The sequence below is a fragment of the Saccoglossus kowalevskii genome, chromosome 11, assembly GCF_978046115.1.
Source record: "Saccoglossus kowalevskii chromosome 11, keSacKowa6.1, whole genome shotgun sequence".
In the NCBI taxonomy this organism is placed as follows: domain Eukaryota; kingdom Metazoa; phylum Hemichordata; class Enteropneusta; family Harrimaniidae; genus Saccoglossus; species Saccoglossus kowalevskii.
In genome coordinates this window covers 14,658,534-14,683,368 of record NC_140651.1, presented here as the reverse complement: position 1 = coordinate 14,683,368, position 24,835 = coordinate 14,658,534, and the positions used below count along the sequence as shown (strand labels likewise).

Below are 24,835 nucleotides of genomic sequence, written 5' to 3'. Positions count from 1 at the left end.
AGTAGATGTCAACACAAGGTACATACACACCAAGTATCAAAGCATTCAGGCTACCGATTTCCGAAGAAGAAGTCGAAAATAGAATTTTTTACCAAAAATGACCATTTTAAAATATTCGCCAAAATTAGGAAATTTTAAATTTCCTTACCAAATCAACACAACTGATAGAGGACAACCCAAGGCACATGCACTATCAATATCAGAACTGTAGACCACTTAGTGTCATAGTAGCATACAAGAAATCTTAGAGTTTTTGGGGGCTAATTTGCATAAATTTTTGCAGATCGACTTCTCATAAACAAATTACCATCTACACTCATCAAGGCAAATTGACTCAAACAGTTTGGCGGTTTTTGAAAAGTTGTCGTGCACAGAGATAGATAGACGAACGATAGACGCAGGACAGAAACCCATCCCATAGGCTCAGCCCATGGTCCGTTGAGCCAAAAATGAGCTTAAAAAAATGGATGAAGTCTGCTGCCTTTACTTATGATCACTTTATTTTGGCCCCTGCTGTTAATATAATTTTGCTTGAAACGTTGCAATTTTTTTCAATCCCAACAGCCTGCTCCCTGGACACAACAGTTTTCACCATAATATACACATTTTTTAATTGTTCAATTTTAATTGTTCAATATTGTGGATAAAAAAATAATTTATCACAGGAGGTTGGTCATATTTAAATTTAAAATTCAACTAGTCCTGTTGCCAATATTTCTGAATCACTTTCCAAATGATAGACAGTTGATTATGTGGGTAATATTACTCTGTGAAAATGCTTTCAAACAGTTTTTGAGTAAAGGAATTACATTAAATATCAGAATGGGGAATTTTTTTTATCTTTTGAGCATTCTACACTAGAACATATTATCAGCCCATCAAATATAGTAGGACTTTAGATATGCAAATTTCAAATGCCTTAATGCAAAGTAAGAAACTCTGCTAAGAATCTTCAAAGGGGCATTGCAACGTGCCAACAAAAATTATCAGGGAGATGGTTTTGCCATCCCATTGTATCACATAACTAAAAAAAGATTACTCCAATTCACATACTTCAAAAGATTCCTTCAAATATATTAAGGAATTCTTCTGTGGCTTCTCTTGTATTTTCATCATTATGGCTGCAATGAAAACAGAATTAAAGTTGTCACTTCTGGTGTAAATCCTAACAGTCAATACTGTTGTTTTTGGCTTGCCCATGATGGAGTAGATGAAAAGTTATAGTAGTAGCAAAGTGTCCGTCATCAGTCCTTATTGTTAACTTTTTTTGTGGGTGCAAGAACTCCAATAATATTCATTCAATCGCTAACAAAACTTATATATATGATTAATCTGTAGGTACAGTTGGCTTGTATAGATTTTTAAGTTGATCTTCTAAAAAAATGTTGGTGATTTTTGAAATTTTGGGAGGTCAAATCAAATTATAGTGATCACTTTGTGAATACATTGCTTGTTTCTGCTTGCCCTCTACATAGCACAAGTAAAATTTTACATATTTTCCTAGTGTTCAGGTTTTTACTCTATAATAGTGCAATGCTTTAACAGGACAGTTCAAATGCTCCTGCAGTGTTGGTATGTATGGGAACTGGGGTGGATGCTTTATAAAATCATAATTATGACTCTAAATTTAGACAAGGTAGAGTGCGTCTTTTCACATTTCACCCTGTAAAACAAGCCTGGAAACAGAAAGAACTTGCATTTCACTATGTCAGCTGTCCGAAACTAGGGCCAGTAATAATACTGTTTTCAGAGTCAAAATCAAAATTGAGGCCTTCTTCCTTCGATTCTAAGACTAGCTTAGATAGTGGCTAGGCAACAGTTGGTCAGCAACTGGTTTAGAAAGAGATTCTGCCTACAGGTGTGTATATTTGATAGCCACAGTTGGCTCTTGGCACTGGAAAAATGGTACTGAGTCATAACATCTTTTATCATTATATTAAAAGGACTATCATATCAACACTTTCTTCCACAATGTGGTGACTCATCTAGTATCACATGAGCCTGTGCCAAGTTTGATGTTTGATCTCCCCTGGATTTGTCACCTCAACATCGTCACAATGTAACAGACAGGAGTTGGACTACCTTGGCTGGTGAAGATTCCTCATGATTTAATATTTATATGTTTTGTGAGTTGAAAAAAACAGTCCAAACAAATCAAAAAGATTTTAAAAGGACTAAACCCAACACTATAGAGCCAACTTTTCCCCACAAAATTGTAAACCCTGAGCATGTGGCAGTAAAAACTCATTGATGAGTGGAGAATGCATCCAATAAGATGAGGTAAGGGGCCATATGCCCTATGCATCTCCTGTTAACTTTATTGCCCATGCTAATGCTAATGAGATAATAAACCCAAATGTTGCACAGCTCACTTTTGTAGTACCGGTATTGCCTTGTTATAAGTTTACCTGACAGTTTGACCAGTGAAGAAACTGGGACCTGGTATGGGCTGCGTGAACGAAGAGCTGGATTTCTTATCGAACACTCCTGCTGATTTATTCACCTGAAAGTGATGAAATTTAACATTTGTACATAATCTCTGTAAGACTTGAATTACACTAAGACTGTCAACTGTCATTCAATACTCATTATACATTTGCATCCATATCAATTCACAATAATGTAAATTCAAATGAAATGTCAGTAACTTGAAAAAAAAAAAATTGATTTCTTTATAGAATCCCAAAACAATAGAAAGTATATAACACTGTCTGAACTGGTCAAGTATTACTGCCTGTGGTCATACAGTGTGGTTCAGTCCAGGAAAGTATTAGAAATTGTGCTTGCTTAGTATTATAATCTTTGCTCAGATAAAACACTAAATTGGGCTTTTGCATTCATACATTATGTAGATTTCACTTAGTTTAAAAGGTCTGCACTCCAATAAATATGGCTAGAAAATTATAGTTGTGCCAGTCTTTGCTGTTATGGCTTTTTAAATTCAATTTTGAAAGATAATATTTAACAATGTTAACACTGCACAAAACCCAAAATAGATGCATATTAAGTGTTGTAAGTATAACTCCCGCTTACTGGCACTACAGAATGTCAACATGCACCCTCTCAGTACTGCATGTAAACATGATTACACTGTTCTGACAGGTGAACCTGCACAAAATTATGTGTACTGGTATAATTTTTGAAATTTTTCACCTTTGATGAAATGTTGTAGTTGGTAAACTGTTTATTTCCAGCACATTTGGTATCAATGGCTATCAGCTCAGGACTGGATTGGATACCTCCATCTTGTAGTCTACATGGAATACTTGATTCAATACTGAAAAGAAGGTAAATTATTTGTACATTCATTTTTTTTTATAATTTAATCCTTTTACACAGGTTTTACTGAGATTCTAAATCTGTTGTTACCTGATTTATATCTGTTTGGTACTCATACATTAAGCAGACAATAGGGAATATATTTTTTGGTGTGAAATAATGCATCCACAGTGTATAATAACGTATCTGGGATGAAATTACGCTCTCCTGCTCATGTGAGAAATCTCATTTCAGGCCTGTGCGGGTGTGGGATTCTATTATTCCCTTCTTCATGTTATATTTTCTGTCGTTGCTATAAATAATGTTTTGGAAAATTATATTTATGAGTTTTGTCTAAAAATTTGCAGATATTTTATTTTTTCACTCAAAAGACTTTGAATTTCATGTACTGGCTACCAAATTTAGTAGATTTGGAAAAATAACATGGGTCTCATTCCTAACTCACTTACATATTGGTGCAAATGTTGAAACTTTTCTTATACACAATAGTGATCTTGTTGATTTTGGAGATAAAAATTTATAATTTTGCTCTTTTATGGAATACAAGTAAATTTTTCAGAACTTACATGACGTAAACAAATTGACAATGCATTTTAAATTTCACGATAATTGACATTCTGTAATTCAACCTTGTCAAACAAGATCTGGCCAACACATAATTTTGATTAATCAGAGAAATGAAAGTTATACTTACTTGTGTTCACTATAATTTGCCGGATTAAAAGAAACATTCTTCACTTTTTTGAATGAAAATTTGTTTCTGAGATTAGTGGTAATGGTGTTCTGGTCAGCTTTACTTCCATATTCAATCATTTCTTCATTTGACTGGTTTAATATTCTATCAGGCTGCGTGTAAATAGTATATTTTGGTGGTTGTTTCTGGTTCTTTAGCTCATAAGGTGGAAGCGGCTTACTTGGTGAAAACTGAAAGTTTCTGTGCCCTTTATTGATGACCGCTGTAGACGGCTTACTGATTCCTGGCGTATATGACTGTTGTTGACATCTACTGGTAGGAGTCAACTTATAAAGAAGACTACTTTTAGTGGGTATATTGCTGTATGATGTATATTGATTACTATTATTTTGAGCAGAGAAGTACTGACTAGCAGTAGAGAAATCCTTTGGATGGTTAACTATGTTGTCCAAGTCATCTTCTATCTGGTCATAGTCGACGTCATCTACTGTATATTCATCACATATTGGTACTTCTACAAAATGAGATAAGATGAACAACAAACTTTATGTGTACATGTAAGTTAATCCTAATAGAGATTTGCCTGAAAGCACTACAGATTACATACCGGTAATGGTTGGATATATAAATATCATTTGTTTTTGAGAGGAACTGTTTGATAAAAACCTGCCAATATGCACACACAAGGAATCAAATATAGAATCGTATTAGAAGTGCATGTTAGATTTAGATATGAACAATGACTATCTACAAAATGTACATGCTATGTATGATGTGTTAATATGAGGTTATTACGAGGATACTGAAATGTATGCATGAAGACAGTACAGCGGAAGTATTGACTGATGTGCAGCAGAGGTCGATGCGGCTGAGGTCAATGCGACGGCATTGTCAGAGTGCAAACTTTGTGGTATCCTCGTAATAACCTTATTATATATCTTTTCTTTCCAAGGACACATCTTGGAAATGCTGAAATCCAAAAAGTTTAGAACAGATTTAGCAAACTTCTTTGTGTGGCGTCCGGTCAAACCATGGGGACTGTCATGTTTGTTTTTATTATTTGAGGATGCTTACGTGTGTAATCGTTCCATATGAGGAATTTGCATTTCCTATTAAAGATGGTAGGATGAAAATACCCAGTGCAATACCGCAATAATAATAATAATCTATATTCAGGCTTGTGAAAAATATATGCTGATTGAGTATTGAGTAAGTATTGAGTTTTTGAATGAAACAAGCCACGATTGAAGAAACGTAACACCACACCATTGTAGAATCTGGCTAATTTTAAGCTATACCCTTGAATTGCCTAATTATTGAAAGAACAATTCTACTATAATACTGTTACTGGATGAGCACAGTGTGGACTTTACATTTTATTCATAACAGTAAGATAATTGATAACAGAACACATGGCTGCAATTGAACTGAAAATCCTATATCTGCACATTTGTACATATCATTATCTAGAGCCTTATCTTGATTGTTCCGAACTTTGGTTCTAATATTTTCTTCATATGTAGGTAAATCCTGCTGAACTAATACAAAATAAATCACAGTTTTTTCACAGTAACTATGTAAATTAAAAACAGTAAAAGATGTAGATAGATTATAATTAAATGTTGGGAGAGTACTTGACATGTTAACTACAAAAGGTGTATTTAAAATATTTTCGTTGGTCAAAATAGCAGCTAAGTGTCATATATCTACATTATGACAAACTGCCAAATTAAGCTTGGTGTGTTTATAATGCAAACAGGTGTGTATTAATAAAACATCTGATTCTGTACTACCTTGTAATTGCCTTTTAACTAATCTGTTATTTTAATTTTTTGATTATCCTCTTTACTTTTTTTTTTATTTCACTTGACTATGTTTATCTTCTATAGAAAGAATAATGTCAATAAAGTTATCGTATCTTATATCAAGAATGACAAGAACTGAATGCTGAGATCGATGTGGATTAAAACATTGTGAATAAGAAAAGAATGACACAAAATCGGTCAAATTTTTTTTATTACCACCTGTTGAACAAAGATCATGAAAGCAAAACAAAAAACAAATTATCATGCATATGTACACCATTTTGTTTGTACCACCTTTAAACAAAATTAATCACAGTACCAGTACATCAAAGGAATAGGATATATTTAAATTAATGAGCAATTGCAATTTTACTGTGGACAACCAGATTTTCCAAGTGGTTGCCCAGGTATTTTTTTTTAATTTCAACTTCTGTATAGACCAATATAGCAATAAATATGTTAAATTTATTTTGTGTAAACTACAAAAGAAAAAAGAACATCACACATACCATCAAGGAGAGTGTTTTTCAGGATCTCTATGTCATCATTATCTTCCCAATCACTGTCATTGCATCCTAAATACTGCAAGTATTCTTTGTTATTATAATAGCTGTTGGACAAGTAGGAATCCTGCTCAGGCTTGTCTGGGCTTACCTGTATAAACAATAAATGACATTTTAAGAGTTCATGAACACTTTGTAAGAGTGATATCTAAGTCTGTAACACTGTCCCAACTTAACAAGCCAACTTACATAGCTACATTGTAAATATGATATTAGATATAAAAATGGAAAAATAAAATATTATGACCCCTAAATCTTATCACATTTTTCAAAATAAAAAGTAAAAGTATCTTGTTAAATATAAATCTGAATCATTTGTAATGCATCAATTCCACTACTATCACTTTCGGTCAAGTGCCTCATCGTATGTTTATTCCTGTTGTCCAGGACAGTTTACTGGTGTGTCTGGACACTTTCTTTGTTAGAAACGGTATGGTTTAATGTGGCCTCAGATTTTTTCTACCTGTTAATCTGGTAAGCATCTTCATGCCTCTTAATTATTTCTTAGTAACCTACACCAGTGGTGCCCTCTAAGCTAATAGGACTGATTTTATAGGGATCCTAAGTCAAAGATGATATGCCCCAAAATCAAGTGAGTCAACTTGTTGACTGCTGGAGAGGCTGGTCGTAAAGGCAAGGACTTGAGACACAAAAGAAAACGCTGCTGCCCTGATTTCTTTTGTTTTGACACTTAATTTGCTTACAGTATGTCAATTTTATTTCACCAACTTACAAATTCCAAACTAGAGCAGCATATCTTTTGATATCACTGTACAATTTTGTGTTAGATAAATGAAGTGCCAGTGAATTTGTTTGCATCATTGGCATGTCATATCAGCTTAGAGGGCACTCTAACCCACACTTAGTTTCTTTGTCCAGAGACTTGTAAACCAACATTCATTTTTTCGACCAAATTTTGCAATAAAGCCAATGTGCAGGTGGTCTGTAAATTGATGTGGATCATGAGTCAGCTGTCGTTGCTATGTCTAACGTGTTTATAACTAACTCTATAAACCTACTCTGAAGTATTTGATTACATAAGTAATCAAAAAATAGTATTTACCTTCTCTAACTTAAGTCTCTTTAAAGGAGGAGCATTTGGTATTTGCTGTACTTTAGAATGTAACTGACTAATATGACCCTGTACATGAGAGCCTTTGCATGGTTCAACTGCAACCATTGGCTTTAGGCTTCTATTTATTCTATTTGACTTCACGCCATATTTACAACATTCATGTCCACAAACATCTTTATTAATGCAGCGATGGCTGCAGGGTATTCTTCCTGTCTGTTCGTCTTGACTTTTTGGTCTAGTGGCAGAAGATATGTCTGAAATTGAAGAAGTAATTATAATACCAGGTAATCTGTGTTTGCCTGCATGTAACACTTGACCATACGTTGTATATACCGGTAATAATAATATGGTGTTAAGAATTAAAGATTAGAAATATATGTACCTCATTTCTGTACCTGGTAATGAAAAATATGATCATATGAAATGAGACAAAGCTTAGTCAGTAAAAAGCCAGAATACTCAAGTGGTAAAGAATGTAAGAAAACATGCCCGGTAGTAATTATTTGAGACTCCATGCAATGGTTGCGATTGATTGATTATTTTAAGGTGAAGATTCAGTGTGCATGTTGAAACGTTATAGTAGATCTTAAAGTGCTACAGTTGTTTGTGTAAATAAACAATATATTTTACACACATGTTGTATACGTCGCCATGGGTCCCATATCAACAGATCAAAGTTTAATGACTGGAGCACTTTCAAATATTGTCTTACACAAAACACACCAATAAGTCACACACAATAATACAGTTTTGATATCTCAAATGGATAAACTATATTTCTGGATTAGATGTCAACAAGGCATTCCATAAATAGTTAGTCTAATTTCTAGACAATCAGTTCAACAAACAAATCAATTTCTCAATGCACCAAGAAATGATATAAAATTAATTACCTTTCTTCAGGAGTTTCTCTTGTTTACAATCAACACCTTTCATATACTGGCCAAGATACACAGGTTTAAATGTTTTCTGGACATCAAGACCAACTTCAAAAATAAAAGCAGAATAGTTAGGTATAACAAAAATTACGATATCAACAATAATGAATCCTCGGGGGCGGACATCCAGGCATTTTCTACCGCCTGGCAACCCTCGCGGTGAAAACAGAGACCAAAAACTCGCAGAAAACGGTACTTTGCGATGGTTGTTGAGAATCCCCTGAACAGTGTAACAAGATTAGCCCTACGTGTGTTACATATATGAATTTGGTTGTTCAGGATTACTTCAAAGTTGAGTTTGTGTTGTTTTCTCGAGTTTTCACCGGCTCCACCGGCGTTCCACAGCAGCGCGCACAAAGCCCATAGAAATACATGGTACAGTGATGCGCATCTTGGCAACGTAGAACGTCTGTGACGTAGCTCCGCCCCGAGGATACATATAGAAACATTGTTAATTACTGCTAATTACTACATGTACAAGGATTTTTCCATTATCTTATTTTAATTTTAGACAATATATATCTGTTCACTTTTATGAACCAGAAATAAATATATTTTCTAGATGCTGATACAAATGAACAATTATATCACATAAACTCAATGGCATCATATAATTTCTTTTGAAACTGTTCTAGAAGAACCATTAACATTTTACCTAAATCTTGGCTTATGAGATGGACAAATATTTCTTCCCCCTTCTTTGCTCTTTGAACTTCAATTCTCTTAGACCATGTACCATTTTTGCACAGAATGGTATCCCTGGAGACAATGAATATGATTTATACTTTCATTTCAAGTTGTATGAAATTCTTAGTATATTCCATAGAAATTTGAGTTCAAATATACAAGGAATTTATTTTTCTAAAAATGATCAAAATCAATGTTTCGTTATTGTTATTGTGAGTAAATCATATGTAGTGTTTAAAGGGCGGTAGTCGTCGCGTCACGCATGCGCGAGATATATGGGTCTCATATAAACAAAGATGGTGACTTTGACTGTCGGGCAGATCAACGAGTACAAACTGAGATGTTATCATGCTTTAATAGATAATTTTTAGGTGATTGGAAGGTATCGAGAGAGGCATCGGCGGTAATTAGTGCAAGTCGTGCCCAGGTCAAACCTCATACTAATTTCCATTAAAAGAGCGCATTGGATTCTGGGAAAATCAACGTTTATCAACAGAAATGTCGCATATGTGCACCGCAATGACCATTGAGTATTGAATCAATTCTGGCATTATGCAAGCCCTGATGTATGATGTATTATATTCTCACAATCCAACCAAATATAGATTCAGAATACTTGAATTTGTCCTTCAGACATTTTAACATATATAGTAACAGTTGCTAGTCTGACATTCTATGCTGATGTGTACAAACCAGTTGTGAATTGTCAAATAATAAAAAAATATGTGTCTTTTTCCAGTGATACCCATGTCTAGGTAAAAGTTGCTTTTTTGTGCTCAAAGATGTGTTGCTGTGTATACATGATAGGGAAATTATGAACGAAGAGCGACAACTGTCTAATGGTGGCACTAAGGCCTTGATCATTAACCTTTTCACCACCAGTTCCCTCTTTTCATCACAAAATAGTTTATAGTCTGCACTTTTCTTCAGAAAATTTAGACAAAAATAGCCACATTTTTTGAATAACAACTGATTGAAAATTTACAAAAAGTTTGTCTGTTGGCTCCAAAATTAGGGTTCATTTCCAGAAATATTGAAGAATATAAGGAAAACATGCAGAATAATTTGGGCGAGAGTGTCTGATCTAATGCACCTTGTGTGATGCTAATGGTCAGAATGAGTAAACTAGCTACAGTACAGTCCAGGCAAAACTTAACTTCAATAATTTCAATTATTCTTTTTAGTGATTTACCCACATGTATGTTACTATTAAATATGAAATATATTCCATAGAATTTAGATGTGGCTGTTTTGAAAGCATGCTAAGCTAGTTTTAAGCTAGCTTAAAAAATAGCTATAAACAGCGTCCAGATTACCTTCGGAAATTCCGTCGCGTTTTGGAAAGTTTTAATTTTCACAACTTTTGAATATTTATTTGTGCTTTTAGGTTAGTGAGGAGGTTATAATAATTTTTCATTTCACTTTAACTCTGTTTTTTTCACCCCTCAGACCCCTTCAAAAAGTCACTTCTGGCCATTGTAATGGCCACTATTTTTTTAATGGCCAGATTATCAACCAGAACTTTTTTAATGGTCAAAATATTGACCAGTATTTTCAAACTGGTAGTTATAATGACCACTACTTTTACGCTGGTCAGAATAATAGTATTTTTGACTCCCATGTGCGAAGCACAAAATGGGAGTCTTTGCAGTTAGTGTGTCTGTATGTGTGTGTGTATGTGTGTATGTGTGTCCGACTGTTCCACTGCTATCTCAAGAACCATACATCGGTTTTTGATGAAACTTGGTGCATAGATGCTCTGGGCCAATGCGCAGATTTGAATAGGTTTTGGTAAAAATCCATGCTCGTTAATTACCTAATTTGCATGATAATTAGCTAATTTTTAGCTGTTCTATGACTGTTCCACTGATATCTAAAGAACCACTCATTGGATTTTGATGAAACTTGACACTCAAACTAGATGTGTAGTATGAATTGCTCTAATTGCTGGCTCAGATACATTTGTAGCTTTAGTATTTTTGTCGTAATTAATAAAATTTGTTCATTGATCAAAGTGTACTTACGAAATCCTCATTTTATAAATGATATTATTATCACCATCGCCAACAATGACAACACAGAAATGGTTTGAGCCAGCAGTATTCTTAACTTTTATCTTCTCCCAGTTTAACAAAAACACGGATAAAGTTATATCTGCAGTTCCTAAAGCATATTTGCTGCTCTGTTATATAAAAAGAGAAGTTAGTGCAATATATCAATTATTCTGAACTGAATTAGAAGTAACATATTCTCGGGCGGACATCCGGGCAACCATCACGGTCAAAACAAAGGCCGAAAATTCTCAGAAAACGGTACTTTGGGATGGTTGTTGAGACTTCCCTGAACAGTGTAGCAAGATTACCCCTGAGTGTGCAAAACATATATAAATTTGATTGTTCAGGATTATTGTTGAGTTTTTGTTGTTTCTCAAATTTAGCTATTTTCACCGGATCATCAACCGGCGTTCCACAGCTCTTCGCGCAGAGCCCATAGAAAAAAAAGGTACAGTGGTGTGCAACTTGAAACGTCTTGTGACGTACAATGTAGCTCTGCCTCAAGGTTAGGTTGTTGTTTAGATTAGATGGAAAACATCATAATCCAGCAGATACTTTTTGCAACCAAATCAGTAAATTTATAATTAAATTATCTAATTTGAGTTAAAAATATGCAAAACCTAACAAAGAGCAAATTGGAAAAAATATATCTTACACACTCGATCATTGTTCAATAGAAATGATTGCTTGACTAGGTAAAAATCAGAATTGTGGCGAGTAGCAAATAAAATTGTAATTGTTTTAGTTTACCTGAGTAATAACTGCATCATATTTAGGTAAAGTCTTGACTGCTTCATGGATCAGATTTCCAAAAGGTGGATGACGATTTACAATCTTGTAAAAAAAAAAACAATATACTATTTGAACATTTTTGAAATTTGTCTGTACATAATCAATTGTCAGTCATTTTAGTTAAACATAATTAATTACAGGTAGTTAATGTCCAACAGACAAGCACAATTGTTTAAAATTGATAATTTTACAGTAATTGCTCTTAAAGCGCCCATCAAATAGAGGTACATGTGATCTTTTCAAAAAGGTTATTTACATGTATTTATATATGGTAAGCATATCAGTATTCAGTCCTTACCAATTCAATTTCTCTTGGGTTAGTTTCTTCAATACTTTTGAATGTAGTGAGTCCAGCATTTACCATTGCTTGAGTTAATGTTGGTCCTACTTTTTCCAATTGTCTTGCAATATATCCAGAATTTTCCCATAGCTTTGCTTTAAAGCATTTGCTAAGTAGAACAGAATTTACAGCTGCATGGAAATCACTCTTCTGCATGAAGTACTCGGTCAAACCTACACAGTCATGCACAACAAGTGTTTAGAGTCACAATAATTTGCTATATTTGCTACAATTTGAAACCAGAGTGACAATCACAAAATTTTATAATTTTACTTTGGTTTTTTGCTCTATTGTTCCACTTTTTGATATGAATCTTTTTATTATCTCATTGTTCTGGAACTGATCAGGAAATGGATCTGGACATAATTGACAAACTGTAATTTGACAACCAAAGTTACATTGTATGTAATGAGATGACTAATACACACACAAGATGGAGGATGGCAACACAAAGTTTAGTCCAGTATAATTGGTGTATTGTATAATAATCTACTCACACCTAGTAACTCTCTGTCCAGCTCTGAAGATTTTGTTGGTGTCCTGTGCCAAAGCAAAATCTTGGACTGGTAGACATCCAAACGCTGCTTGAATAAGGCTGGCAATGAAGAATTACCATGTATGATATATAAAAGAAATATCTACAAATTATAATGTTGGTTTAGTATGAAACTAAAGCCTAAAGTGTTAATTGAGGCAGGTAAATTATAATGCCTGTTCTACACAACTAAAGTTGTCACCAGCCAGATAATATGTTACATTATTATACATCTGTCACAGTATCGCCATAAGTTGCAGCATGCCGTAATTTTGAAGTATTTCACAGGGTATTTTCATCCTACCATATTAGGAAATGCGAATTTCAAATATGGAATGATTACGTGCGTAAACATTCTCTAATAATAAACAAACATGGCTGCCAACAAGGTTTCACCAGACTCCATACAAAGATTTTTTGTTTGGGTTTCGGCATTCCCATGATGTATCCTTGGAAGGAAAAGATATATAATAATAAGGTTATTACGAGGATATCGTACACAGACTGTACGCCGTCGCATCAACCGACGCACAGCATATGTCTTTGTGCATACTTTTCTGTATCCTCGTAATAACCTCATAGTATGAATTATTATATTCATGACCAAATGACCAATTCAAATGAACATACCAGTTAACTTTCATTGCAGCAGTTTTGATTTTTCCAACCATAGGGAACCTTATGGTTGCTTTATTCTTAGATGAATTCAAAGCATTCAAAGCTCTTTTCTCACTTACTCTCAACTGAATATCTCTGAACTCCTTACAATTGGACACATTGTCTACCTGTTAGTGAGAACACAAATGATATATAATTTGTCAAAAATAAAGAACAGTGGATAATTTATAATCATTGATAAAAGATTTCCCTTTATACTAGAGGTCTATTTAAAAGTGAGTTTAATATCTCAAAGCACTGTAACAACCATACACACATAGCAACGTTAAAAGCATTCAATTTTGGTAATGATTTTATTAATTGGGTATCAGTATTTTACAAAAATGTTACGTCTTGTGTTATGAACCATGGTAGGTCAACTGGCTACTTCCCAGTGGCTAGAGGGGTTCGCCAAGGTGACCCCTTATCACCTTATTTATTTGTCACTGTTATTGAATTGTTAGCCATTAGAGAAAACCCAACTATAGAAGGTATCTCTTTTTTTTTTTTTAAAGAAGACATTTAAATTTGTAATATACGCAGACGATATATCATGTTTAGTTCATCCATCCTCAATACAAAGTACTTTTTTATGGTCAATAATTTTGGTAAATGCTCTGGGTTAAGGTTAAATAGGGACAAAACAGAAGCACTTTTGATGGGTTATGGCCACAAACCGAAAGATAAAGAGGATATTAAAATGTCAGATGGGTTAAGGATTCTGGTTATTTTTGTAACTTATAATGAGAAGCTATTCATTTCTGAGAATTTCAATTTAATATTGACAAAATTAAAACAATTATGTGGCTTGTGGTCTCTGAGGGGGTTATCAGTTATTGACAAAATTCAGATTTTAAAAATACTTGGTATCCCTAAATTTGTGTATGTTCCGACAATGATCTCAACCCCTAAAGCAATTATAAAGGCAATTAAAAAAATTTCATTTAATTTTATTTGGAAAGGTTGTGACCGGGTTAAAAGAACCTCTTTAATTGCGGGTATAGAGGATGGAGGCCTGAACATGGTAGAAATTGAATCTTTCCTAATAGCACAAAAAATGAAATGCGTTCTAAGACTGTCAGAATCAGCTGGTTGGTGAAACATTATAGAACCACTACTAATTATTAAAGGGAGTAGACATGTATTATCTTGTAATTTTGATGTAGAAAGTTTGGTAGATAATTTACCACCATTTTATGGTTCAATTTAATGCACCATTCCCCCAATTCTGTGTATGGAATTGACAATCAAGCATTGTGGAACAACTGCTTTATAAAAATTGCAAACAAACCAGTTTATTTTAAATCTCTGGCAAATCGAGGCATTGGTCGCATTATTGACTTAATTGATCAGAAGGGGAGTTTTCATAATTGGCAGTATTGGAATATGAAGGGTATTACACAGATTGAATTCATTCAAATAAAAGGTCTTATAGCAGCTACACCTAAAGATTGGAAGCAAATTATTTTTAACTCAAGACATACCTGGTTTGAACCTGATTATAATAGTATTTTTTGGGAAGGAGAGTACATTAATATTAAATCCTTAACAATTAAAATAATTTACAAAAAAATATGTAAACAAATAATTGAGCCATCCTCGATAGTGCAAACATTTAGGAACTCTTATGATATCTCAGCAGAACATATTCCCGTCATCTTTAAATTACCATTCATAACTACTATATCAAGTGCTCTGAGAGAATTTCAGTACCAAATTCTTCACAATTGCCTTGTTACAAACAGTAAGTTGTATAAATGGAAATTAGTTACATCATCTTCATGCTCTTTTTGTCATGTTAATGACGAAACCTTACATCACTTGTTTGTAGGTTGTCATTTTGTGCAAGAATTATGGGAATTGGTGCAAGAACAGTTTGAAGTAATTAGACATATAAGTTGTAACTACAAAAACATCATTTTTGGAATATACAACTCACCAAAAAACAAAATGCTAAATCATATCATAATTTTATTCAAATGGTTTATTTATTTCTGTAGAACAAAAAACAAAAGGTTGTCATATTTTGCATTTAAGATATTTGTTCTTTCCAATAGACAAGTTGAATATGAAATTGCAAAAAGAAATAATAAGGTCAACTTACATTTTGAAAAATGGGAGCAAGTTGAAAACTGGCTTAGTAATTAAACACTGTATTTGTACACCAGATCATCTTTTGTTTTTGTATTTCCTTTTGTAAGTTTGTTTTTGTGTATGTAATTACTTTTTTCGTATAATAAAAAAAAAAAAACATACACACATATGTGTACGGTATAATGAATGATAACTTCTTAGATAGTTTTATTCAAGACAGAGCATCGCATGACTTCATCAGTTGAAGTCATAAATTCATAAAATCATAAATTGAGTTTACAGACATTTAGAAGATAAAATATACTTCTGTTTCACTATTTAGACTGATAGACTGACAATTGAATTCAAAGAGAAACAAGCCATGCATGGCACAGTCCCCGTTAGTTATTAAATTTAAGATATAAAGTTTTGTTTATAGTAATATAGCAGGAATATGTCAGGAATATGATTATGATGATTGTTTAACATTTAAATGATTGACATTTGTATCTGATCGTCAAACGAGTATTGAGAGATATTGCTCTGGAACAGCATTAATTAAAACAAAATCAGCCATTTTGAATACATGTACATGTATAATGAATATATAAAATTTGAACATAGTCAGTCAAAGCACGTCAGAGATATGGCTCTAGAAGCCCATTCATTAAAACACAAGCCATGCATGGCACAGTCCCCGTTAGTTATCAAATTTAAGATATATAGTTTTGTTTATAGTAATATAGCTGGAATATAACCATGTCAGGAATATGATTTTTTAACATTAAAATGATTTGTATCTGATCGTCAAACAAGTACTTGTCCATATTGAGAGATATTGCTCTGGAACAGCATTCAAAATCAGCCATTTTGAATACATGTGTATATACATGTATAACATGATGTATAACGAATATATGAAATTTAAATATAATAAGTCAAAGCATTCAAGAGATATGGCTCTAGAAGCCCAATTATTAAAACAAAATGGCCGCCAGTCAGCCATTTTGAATCCAATCTGAAAAATAAAAATCCACCCACAAATGCTTGATATTTGATGATTTTTTAGCACAAAAATGACCACCATTCGGCCATTTTGAATAGGATAGTCAAACCAATATATCTGTTTATTTATGACATGATGTATAATGAATATTTAAAATTTGAAAATATTATCAGTCAAAACAAGTCGGAGATATGGGTTTAGAAGCCCATTCATTAAAACAAAATGGCAGCCACACAGCCATTTTGAATCCGATCTGAAAAATAAATAATGTTTAACATTTAAATGATTGACATTTGTATCTGATCGTCAAACGAGTATTGAGAGATATTGCTCTGGAACAGCATTAATTAAAACAAAATCAGCCATTTTGAATACATGTACATGTATAATGAATATATAAAATTTGAACATAATCAGTGAAAGCAAGTCAGAGATATGGCACGAGAACCATTCATTAATACCAAATGGCTGCCAGTCGGCCATTTTGAATCTTATCTGAAAAACAAAATTATTTGCATCAAGGTCCCATAATGTCTAATGTATATACCAAGTTTGAACAAAATCCATCTGTAAACAGCTGAGAAATGGTTGATTTTTAGGATTTTTTAGCACAAAAATGGCCGCCATTCGGCCATCTTGAATCAGATCGTAAAACAAAATGATGTGCATCAAGGTCCTATAATGTCTAATGTATATACCAAGTTTGAACAAAATCCATCTGTAAACAGCCGACAAAAGGCTTGATTTTGATGATTTTTAGCACAAAAATGGCCGCCATTTGACCATCTTGAATCAGATTGTGAAACAAATTGACGTGCATATGTATAATATCATGTATGATGTATGTGTGAAGTTTGATTGTGATTGGTCCAGGCATTTCTAAGATACAGGTCCGGACGCACGCACAGACGCACACACGCACGGACAGACAGAGGTCAAAATATAAGTCCCTGTTTTCGGACTGCGTCCGAACGGGGACTAAAAATGGCCACTAGTCGGCCATTTTGAATCTTATCTGAAAAACAAAATTATGTGCATTAAGGTCCTATAATGTCCAAAGTACAATGTATATACCGAATTTGAACAAAATCCATCTGTAAACAGCCGAGAAATGCTTGATTTTGATTATTTTTTATAACAAAAACCAATATATCTGTATATCTATGACATGATGTATAATGAATATTTAAAATTTGAACATAATAAGTCACAGCAAGTTAAAGATATGGCTCTAGAACCACATTTATTAAAACAAAATGGCCGCCAGTCGTCATTTTGAATCTTATCTGAAAACAAAATGATGTGCATCAAGGACAAACGTATATACCAAGTTTGAACAAAATCCAGAGAAATGCTTGATTTTGATAATTTTTAGAACAAAAATGGCCGCCATTCGGCCATCTTGAATCAGATCGTGAAACAAATTGATGTGTATATGTATAATATCATGTATGATGTATGTGTAAAGTTTGATTGTGATTGGTATAAGCATTTCTAAGATACAGGTTCGAACACACGCACGGAAGCATGGACACACAGACGCACAGAGGTCAAAACATAAGTCCCCGTTTTCGGACTGTGTCTGAACGGGACTAAAAATTAAATAATAATTTGGAACATGCAGTGAAAGCAATAATTTTCACTGGCATTAAATTTCACAATTTGGATATTTTAAGAATAACAGACATGAAGTTGCACTTTAAACAATTATTTAATGTTTAATTAAACCATAATTAGTGATAATATAACCAATATTATAACTTTCCAGCTTTTCACTACTAACCAGCTCACTAAGCGATGTAGGACCACTGATTTTTGTGAACAGCTTCATGGTGTCATATGCTATGCAGTATCGTGCCATCAATTTCCCAAGTTCTGAAAAGGAATGCAACATTAAAGTTTTAGTTTCAGAATTCAAAAGATTACATTCATGAGATTTTATATTTTTTTATGGTATTAAAGATATGTTGGAATGGTATTCCATTTTGACCAAAATTGCCTTGCATTCTAATGCATTTCCATTCAAATTAATATTAAAAGTGACATATTTTCAGACATCCTTGTAGCAGAGAGCGCAAGAGCTGATAATAATTAAAACAGTTACCTGTTGATGTTAGAACTAAATTATCATCTTCCATTGTTACAAGGTCAATTTCCTTCAGGGAGTTTATGTACTTACTGCACATATCTGAAACAAAATAAATATCAAAATAGATGTGTATGTGTCATAAAAAGAAGTTATTATGAGGATACCTCAAAGTACATGTATGCACGAAGATAGTATAGCTGGAGTATCGATCAACGTGCAGCAGAGATCGATGCGATGGTGTACTGTCTGAGTGCATACTTTGAGGTATCCTTGTAATAACCTTACTATTTTACATCTTTTCGATCCGAGGAACATCATGGGAATGCCGAAATCCAACATGTTTTGAACAGAATCATCGAACTTCTTTGTGTGGAGTCCGGTTAAACCCCGGTGGCAGCCATGTTTGTATTTATTATTATCATTCCATATTCGGAATTTGCATTTTCTAATGAGGAATGATGAAAATACCCCGTAAAATACCGCAAAATTACGGCACGCTGTAACTTATGGTGACAGATGTATATTAATATATAGTATGATAGATAGTAGACATATGGTATAAGATGCATTATAGTGATTTTTAGCATGCAAAAATGATGCAACAAGGGTTCATGCAGTTAATCTTAAAACTAGCTTAGAACATTTTGCCTGAAATGGAAACGAGTGTCATGGGACATTTCTAACTATTTGCTATATTTTGGGTGAAATGATTTTAACAACATTTTAAAAAAATACGAGCACGTTGCTGATTTCCAGTGATCCTCTGAATCACTGTGGAAGAATAAATTTTTGTATGTTGATTACCAGATAATGGAATAGGTGAGTTTCCTTACAATTGCGAGATCTCGCGAGATGCATGAAAGACGCGCGTCGAACGTCTGCCGCAAAAATCGAACGATTTGATTTTGAACTTGCTCCCGAATACCCTTACTTAATTGAAATTGCCTATCATCAAAAGTGGACAGCACATTAATAAGCATGGAAATGTCCCCCAAACTTGAAATAATTTCGCGTTTGTCGAATCCCATGCGATGTTTGACTCCACTACGATGTTATGACCTTTGTTTGTCCTGTTTTTACGTTCGATTTCACGCATAACGCGTAATTCTCGCAGTGAACGGAAAATGGTCTATTACTAGCAACTACCGGGTAAATTGACAATTTGTGTGTATTCTTTAACAATGTTTTAGAATCTGAGCAAATACTGGACTTTTACCTTTCAGCTTATTCTCCAGGGCTTCTTTACTTAATCCAGGAGGAATTCCATAATAGGTTGGATTTTTGACTACTCTGATGTAGAGGAAAGTAGATTTCAACCATTCCAACGCAATGTTCATATCAGTGATAGTATTGAGTACTATTTCAGCATTTAAGTGTTCCATTATGTGCAGATGGAGACTGTAAGCAAATAAGAAAACTATCATGACATCTTACCAAGATGCTGTGTGAAAACCTGAAATTATAGAATTCTAACCTTCACATATGACACACAGTTCAAGAGTGTTAACCTAGAAAATCATAATAATCATTATCAAATATGTCAAAATAAGTCATTGTACATAACACTACCATACATATACCAACGTCTATAAGAAACACATCTCTAATACAAGTCCACATAAACCCAAAATTGCATTTACCGGTATTATTATATGTTGATCATTAAAACATAACTTATTTTGAACAGACACACCTGTCAGTTACCCAGTAAGTGCTACTAAATATGGTATACCATACAATAATATGTAAATTGCTGATGTGTTCATTTTTCAATGAATCACTGTAAAACAAATCCAATTTTGCATGTGCCTCTATTGAAGATACTGATTGACCAGTTCAGATGTGAAAACATTCATATGCTTATATATAGAGATGGATATCCCAACATTCATACATATTCAAATTATGTTATATATCAGTACTAGTCTAAACTAGTATAGCTTAAACAAAAACTTACAAAAATATAAATTAACAGTTATGTAGAAGTAGAAAGTCACATGCAAACAACCAAGATTAAATTTATCAGAAGTGTTTTCACATGTACATCATGAAAATTACTGATGACCTCCCTCAGCAAACGCACATTCCTTCATTTTTATCTTGGAATGGCATTTAATCTGTACAAGTATTTTTTATTGTGTTATGAACTACATTACAATTCTCACCTGCTTTCTATATTTTGTGTTCCATTCAACAAAGCTTCATATTTTTTCTGTAATATTAATAATATTAAATTGTAAATAACCAAATTATTTGGAGATAAACACCTCATAACAATAACCGCAAAAGTCAACAAGAAAATTGTTGACAATGACAGCAAGAATCATTATCATTTGAAAATGTTAAATTAATTATCAAACTATAATGCCAATTCAATAATATGTGAATTCGGGGATTGAACTTTAGAGTTGGGCCCCCAAAATTTATAAAATAGCCTTAGCACATAGAAATGACATATCAACAGACTTAAGGCAACTCCTTGAGCATCAAGGCAATGGCCTTTGATGTCTCTGTGAAGTTCAGTTACTGGTAAGCCCTGTGAATCTATGATCCACTTTGTCTTGTTTTACACATACAGTGGAGATACATGTGTATGTGACAACTCATAGAAAATTAAATTAACCAAAAAATTAAGTTGGAAAAACATAATATTGCCTTAGATGTTAGAACATGAACAAAACAACACATTCTGTAGGAGGATAATTATATTTAGTGAAGCATACCTTCGTATTAAATCTTGTCATTATGACTGCTGTAGCTGTTGTATCAAATTGGGGTCTTCCAGCTCTACCAATCATTTGAAGTACCTGAGTTTCACTGTATTCACAGTACATTCCTGTTACGTAATGTTGGGTGGATTTCACAACAACTAGGTGAGCGGGAAGATTCACTCCCATGGCAAGAGTACTTGTAGCCACTAGTCAGAAAATAAGAAAAGGGTTTTGATATCAGTACTATGAATACATACACATGAAATCAAAGAATCTATTTGTCCACAGTAAGCATGATTAATTTAATTTTACTATTTGATGAGAGCGAGTAAAACAAATGTTGAATATTTACTCCTAGGCCACAGGTGAGCTTATTTTTACCCCTTTTCCCCACTCTAAGTGGGCTAAATTTGTTCACATTTTCTGTAATTTTCACTGAATTCAATCTTAATTTTGATAAACAGACAAAATGTATCATTGAATATTGATTTACAAAAGAAATACACAAATGAAACAACTGAGATCGCCCACAAAATCACATGTTCATGACATAAATAATGAACCACAAAAACTGTACTTCCTACAGATATAACAAAATTTTAGTACTTACACAATACAGGTAAATCTCCCTTGGTAAACATACTCTCTATAGTTTTTCTATCAGATATATCCAGTCCTGCATGATGGTACCCAACCCCACATACAACCAAATCTACAGACACAGCAACGAGTTTAAAAACAATAACAAGATATATTTTAAAAATATTATAAAAAGTCTGTAATGAGTATTTAAATGTTAAATAAATCTTTGTGTTGTGTAAATATAATTGGCAAGTTCTTTAATTATGCTGGGATCTTTGCTTGAGAGTATATATGTGAATTGTACATTTTTATTTTTGGATGAAAGTGGTATCATAATTTTTTGTATGAAGTTTTCTGTGTGTGTGTGTTGTATTTTGGGCAATTCAATAGAAAATGTTCTCCTTATTCATAAGAGAACTGTAATCACAATTGTGTGTTTTTTCTCAAATACAGAACTAGTGTTAATACCGGTAATAATAATAAATGTGATAATGGAGAACAAAATCTAATATATAGCAAACATTTGTTATACACATCATAATGTAATTTTTACATAATTATATATTTAGTAAATTTTGAGAAAACATAAAATGAATTCTTTACCTCTAAGTTTTGAATCTTTCAGCATATTGGAATACTTTTGAAGGCGCTGTCTGTGTTGAGAGTTCATGATAAATCTAGCATCTTTCACCAAGGTACTGGCAGCTTGTTGAACACCTTTTCTTGTTGCACAGAACTTAATAAAATAGAATATTATTTTTTAAACTCCATCAATACATATAATTTGTTGAATGATTATGATAATACTAACACATGTTAATTTTAAAGCAAACCCTTTATTTCAAATATAGAATTTCAAAATGTTGAAATTTTACATACACAACAAGGTACAATGTTTTTGTCTCATTCATGTTGTTTAATTAGATAACGCAGTTATAGCCCTCCACCACTATACAACATCTGATATATCTGAGCTCAATATAGTAGTGAGTTTTAGAGAGCTATATCAAAGGTGTACCAGCCAAGAAGTAAGTAAAGTCACGAATTGACACCCCTGTTGACACCTTGAGTCAGGCAGCTGTCACCCTTTGTATCTCAGTAATTGACGGACAGCAAGTATTAAGTTTTCTCTTCCAGCACTTCAATGGCAAATTAAATACAAGATGCAACAAACCATTAGTTCTTTTAAACTGCTGGCAAAACACAGCAGAATTTTTAGAAGCCATCCAACTACCTGTGACTTAGCCGAAATTGCAACTTATTAAAGCGCAACTTAGCAAGGGGGGTCACTGTAGTTTAATTCATCAATTTTAGTTAAAGTATTTTACTTAAAGTATTATTTGTTTTTCCTCTTTTGTTGTTCATAGTTATTTTTCTTAATGATTGTATTGTTTGTTTTTTTCTTGTTTCTTTCTTGTCATGTATTGATTTTCATTTATTCCAATGGATGTTAAGTGATTAAAGATTATTATTATTATGGATTGACCAAATTCCTCTTGTAGAAATTAAACTTCATCAAAATAAATCCATGCTGGGTATTTATCCTTTTAATACCATGTTAACCACCAACATTTTGGACATTGTTATAATTTCCTACTGATTACAAATTTTAATCAAAATTTAGTAAACATTGTGAATTTTATAATGTGTAAAATGACAAAAGATGACTTTGGCACTCAAAGGTATAAGCAGTGTGGAAATATTTTTTTTTTGCAAATTCAAATTCCTCATTGTGTGATTGAAGTGAAATCAAAACTGTATTTATTAGTATAATAGATATACCACTAAGATGATGATTGACCTTCTTCAACACCATTTCTGTACTTACCACAAGAGTTGGTTTCTGATCTGAGTATGTCTGAATGACTCCACTAAGTTTATAATTGAGAGACAAATCAAACTTAAATTCTGACTGGTTCTCATGACATGGAAATCCTAGAACAACTTTTCTCAGTCTGACAGGTCTGTGTGTATCATCCATTCTACATGTATGTAAAAAAAAGTGCAGAAAAATTTAGGCGTGAAAGTCTTGTGGTGAAAATATTAAATTTGTGTTGCATATTAGGAATGTTTAAAGATGATTTAGAATATTAAATTAAGAGATTACGACTGGTGGTGTCAATCTACGTGGTGTCGAGTAAAAATCAAAAATGTACTAAAATGTTGTCTGTTGACTTCAAAGTTAGGGTTCATTTCCAGAAATATCTAAGAATATAAGAAAAAAAAAGTGCAGAAACATTTGGCCAGAAAATTCTGGTGGTGAAAAGATTACATTTTAGTACCACTGTATTTTTTTGTTACTGAAACTATCATTTTCTGTATCATTTCATATTATAAACTTACAGTAATAGCCCATTAAATAGCTAGTACTTCTTTTTACATCATGTCTCAATCGACTCAAGGAATCATGACATAGATTCTCAATTATCATAATTATGCCTGCATTAAATCCCTTAAAGAATAACTTAACTTGCAATGATGGGTCGAGTTATGTTGAGTCTGAACCATAAACTCATCCTAAGTAGTGGGGCTATAGTGTTAGATACTATTTTAAAAAAAGTAATGTTATTGGCAGTGTGTAATGTTCACTGGCTCTAGATATTTTTTACAATAGTTTTACAACAACTATTTCGACCACAAACATGACAAAAACATGTTCTATCTAATATTACTTGCTTACTTGTGCATAACAGCTGGCTCACTAACTTCTCCTAACCACTCTCCTATCTAAATGGGACAAAATAATCATAATAATTTCTATAAAGTCAACTGTATCATTGAGATATTACTTTAGGAAGTGACTATCTTTTGCACTAGAACAAAAATTTGGCAGCTAAAGTAAAAGGTAGCAAAGTTCTAAAACAAAATCGAGTTTAACCTTTCAACTGCTGACAGTTACAATTAAAATACATGAATTGTCAACATCAGTGTGATAATCACCATCTCACCATTTAC

At 33.1% G+C, this 24,835-nt stretch overlaps 1 protein-coding gene across 1 annotated transcript in view; it reads right to left on the bottom strand.

The window, feature by feature from the left end:
- Positions 1-671: 671 nt before the first annotated feature.
- Positions 672-24,835, bottom strand: part of LOC100378026 (putative ATP-dependent DNA helicase HFM1) — a 38,365-nt gene continuing 14,201 nt past the window's right edge. Inside the window, exons 11-32 of the mRNA XM_085505217.1 lie at positions 24,561-24,607; positions 23,709-23,862; positions 22,484-22,616; positions 21,909-22,010; positions 21,311-21,504; positions 20,753-20,799; positions 19,804-19,985; positions 18,603-18,686; positions 18,282-18,373; positions 13,393-13,547; positions 12,725-12,822; positions 12,186-12,400; positions 11,846-11,929; positions 11,066-11,223; positions 9,010-9,113; positions 8,310-8,402; positions 7,405-7,670; positions 6,288-6,432; positions 3,974-4,487; positions 3,154-3,277; positions 2,409-2,503; positions 672-1,121 (exon numbers count right to left, since the gene is read on the bottom strand). Of these exons, the coding sequence (XP_085361343.1) occupies positions 1,055-1,121; positions 2,409-2,503; positions 3,154-3,277; positions 3,974-4,487; positions 6,288-6,432; positions 7,405-7,670; positions 8,310-8,402; positions 9,010-9,113; positions 11,066-11,223; positions 11,846-11,929; positions 12,186-12,400; positions 12,725-12,822; positions 13,393-13,547; positions 18,282-18,373; positions 18,603-18,686; positions 19,804-19,985; positions 20,753-20,799; positions 21,311-21,504; positions 21,909-22,010; positions 22,484-22,616; positions 23,709-23,862; positions 24,561-24,607 (3,153 nt within the window). The 3' untranslated portion in view covers positions 672-1,054. The remainder of the gene's footprint in view (positions 1,122-2,408; positions 2,504-3,153; positions 3,278-3,973; positions 4,488-6,287; positions 6,433-7,404; positions 7,671-8,309; positions 8,403-9,009; positions 9,114-11,065; positions 11,224-11,845; positions 11,930-12,185; positions 12,401-12,724; positions 12,823-13,392; positions 13,548-18,281; positions 18,374-18,602; positions 18,687-19,803; positions 19,986-20,752; positions 20,800-21,310; positions 21,505-21,908; positions 22,011-22,483; positions 22,617-23,708; positions 23,863-24,560; positions 24,608-24,835) is intronic.